Source organism: Mercurialis annua, linkage group LG3 (genome assembly GCF_937616625.2).
Source record: "Mercurialis annua linkage group LG3, ddMerAnnu1.2, whole genome shotgun sequence".
NCBI lineage: Eukaryota > Viridiplantae > Streptophyta > Magnoliopsida > Malpighiales > Euphorbiaceae > Mercurialis > Mercurialis annua.
This window is the reverse complement of record NC_065572.1, coordinates 5,770,015-5,772,627: the sequence shown is the minus strand read 5'-3', so window position 1 is coordinate 5,772,627 and position 2,613 is coordinate 5,770,015. Positions and strand designations below refer to the sequence as shown.

Genomic DNA, 2,613 nt, shown 5'->3' with positions numbered 1-2,613 from the left:
AACGCTGCTCAAAGCTCTAAACTGACTTTAGCATCGGAGAGTTAATCGGACAACCACCGTCCGGTTAGCTTCTACCCTGTTTTCCATCATTAATCTCTATTTTAAATTTAAAGAAATAGAGAGTCCATTAAACTCTCAATTTATTGTATTTGAAAGAGTTTTTTAAAAATGCTCTAAACTTATAAAATTTAACTGTGTGAATTATTTTTCTATAAAACACAAACTTGTTTTTTTATGCCAAATTGAAGGAATGGAATAAAACTTAATTTTTTTTTGTTAAAACATAAATTGAAATTTAATTTCAACATATCCATAAAGTGGACTTTACTAATGATGAATTAGCATCCTTTAATTTCAACATATTCATAAACTGGACTCTACTAATGATGATTTAGCATCCTTTAATTTCAACATATTCATAAACTGGATTTTATCGCCAATTTGCCATCATTTGAGTTAGCACCCTGCAACATAATCTGCAACTCTTTCACAAACCTTTCCATTACTTGGGATGGCAAGCACAGTGGCACTAAAATTCCATTTTCGCCTTTCTGATTCTCAAAGGCTACGAAAAAGCTTGCCAAAATAGGAATGGCTTTAGCAGGACCACCATATATAGCTTTCCCCCATCCAAAATCTACATCTCTAAATCCTGAAGACCTCACATCCGATATTATATATGTCCCCTCCACCGGAAAGAGAGCTCGACCCTTAATCACTAGCGTATCAGCTGTCGATTGCACGTACTCTCTAGTCATTACAGCTTTAGTCTTTCTAAGTAATTCTAATGCATATCCTATAGAATTTTTTATGAGTTCTCCAGCGGTGGAAACTGCGGTTGAAAGCACAAATCCATTGCCATAGTACCCTTTTGGTATTAGCTCGGGATTAAATTTTTTACGCGCATTATTAAGAACTATCATTCGAATTTCTAGCATGGGGTTCGGTTGAAGCGCAGTTGTTCGACACTTCCAAAGACAAGCTGTTAATATTTCCATATTAGTGCATTGACGAAGATGAGGAGGAGCGTAGCTTCGAAGAGTGGCTATTTCATTGGGCCCGAAAAAGAATGCTTGATGAACTAAGTCATCAAGTGGAAATGGAATTGGTGTGGTAAAGTCATCATATTCTCTATGTATGCATGTAGTCGTTGGGGGATTCCTCGCACTAAGGACTTGTCTTTCCCATACCGGGAGGATACGAGGGGATTGTTCTCCGCGGGCTAGTTCAGCAATTGTTGTCATGAACTGAACTGTACCAGCGCCATCGGCCATGGTGTGATTGAGTCGGAGGGCAAAAACGAAACCGCCACATTTGAGGCGTGTCACCTGTCAAATAATTGTAACAACAAAAAATTTTGTAATCCATTTGAGGGGGTAGCAAATTTTTATTATTTATTTCAGTTTGATATCAGAACTTTAATTGGTATCAAAATACTATTATTTGAGGCATATAACAATTAATTAATATAGAAGGAACAAGAAGTACCTGAATAAGCAGCAAAGGGCAGTTTATGACTCCATTAGAACCGGGTACGTCGAAAAGGAACTCGTCTAAAAAGTGAAACGGAGGTTGAAGTACATTGCCGGAGTGTTCAAAATCAAAATCGGCATCAGCCTCAATAAACAACACTCCTTCACCGGTGCATTCCACCGTAAGCTTGCGGTACGGCCCTTCTCTAAGTCTTCCAGCAAATGGATAGTAAAACACCAGTGCTTTACCGATTGCCTCGCGAATCACCTTGACGGGGTCCTTTCCTTGCATGGAGGAGTCATGACGATATATTTGTATGACGGGAATATGGAAACGGAGACCTTCTTGGTCGTCAATGTCCGACAATGGCTTAAATTCATGAGGTGTGGGCTTGGACGGAGCTATGAGCTCAGGTTCACGCCTGGTAACTTTGAACACTATGGAACTTGCCGGTGTTTTCATGGCACAAGTATATTTAGGTGTTGGTTATTCTATTTAGAATATAAGACTTTTAGAAAACTTCAAACAAGAGTACAAAAAATTTAAATTAAAAGACCTATAAATGTACACCGTCTTGATGCAACTGAGAAAAATAACGCTGAGGTAGAATGATTGTGGTCGAAAATTCTATCATATCTATTTTTCCAAATATCAAAATGTAGTATGAATTCAAAGATTTTACCATAAAGTAGCATTGCCTCTAAAAGGAAGGATTGCAGCCAATAAGATATTATCATTTCTATATTTTAAATTGTTTTCATATTTATTTTTGTTTCTGTTGTTTTTTTTTTATATAATTGGGGGAGGGGAGCGCTTGTGGGAAAAATTGATCCCACGATATAGCAGATTGCTGTCAAATGCTTGTACTATTTGAACTATAACTCGTTGGTTTTTTCCCGTCGTGTTACATGTGCAATTGATTGGGTTACTATCAAATTACTGATCACCGGTTGAATAGTATTCTCATATCAGTATATGGCTATAGCTAATACTTATCCATAAGGCTAGGAATTTTTTATAACCACAATTCTATTAAATATTTTTTGAAAATGTAATTTGAATATTTTAATAGGTTAATTTTATAAATTGAATTAAATATATCAAATTCTCAAATTATATCTATATTCATAAGCATTCTCT

The 2,613-nt window shown here is 36.2% G+C and overlaps 1 protein-coding gene across 1 annotated transcript; it reads right to left on the bottom strand.

Moving 5' to 3' along the window:
- Positions 1-297: 297 nt before the first annotated feature.
- LOC130014699 (benzyl alcohol O-benzoyltransferase-like) lies at positions 298-2,092 on the bottom strand. Its single transcript, XM_050365566.2, has 2 exons — positions 1,489-2,092; positions 298-1,328 (listed from the first exon to the last, which is right to left on the bottom strand). Exons 1-2 carry the CDS (start codon positions 1,933-1,935, stop codon positions 417-419), a joined length of 1,359 nt encoding a protein of 452 aa, XP_050221523.2. The 5' UTR covers positions 1,936-2,092; the 3' UTR covers positions 298-416.
- Positions 2,093-2,613: the final 521 nt, after the last annotated feature.

Bases quoted from the DNA above. Each gene is read 5' to 3' on its own strand.
- LOC130014699 (XM_050365566.2), bottom strand. From the start codon at position 1,935: ATGAAAACACCGGCAAGTTCCATAGTGTTCAAAGTTACCAGGCGTGAA. The intron at 1,329-1,488 runs GTACTTCTTGTT...ATTATTTGACAG, and splicing joins GCCCTTTGCTGCTTATTCAG to GTGACACGCCTCAAATGTGG.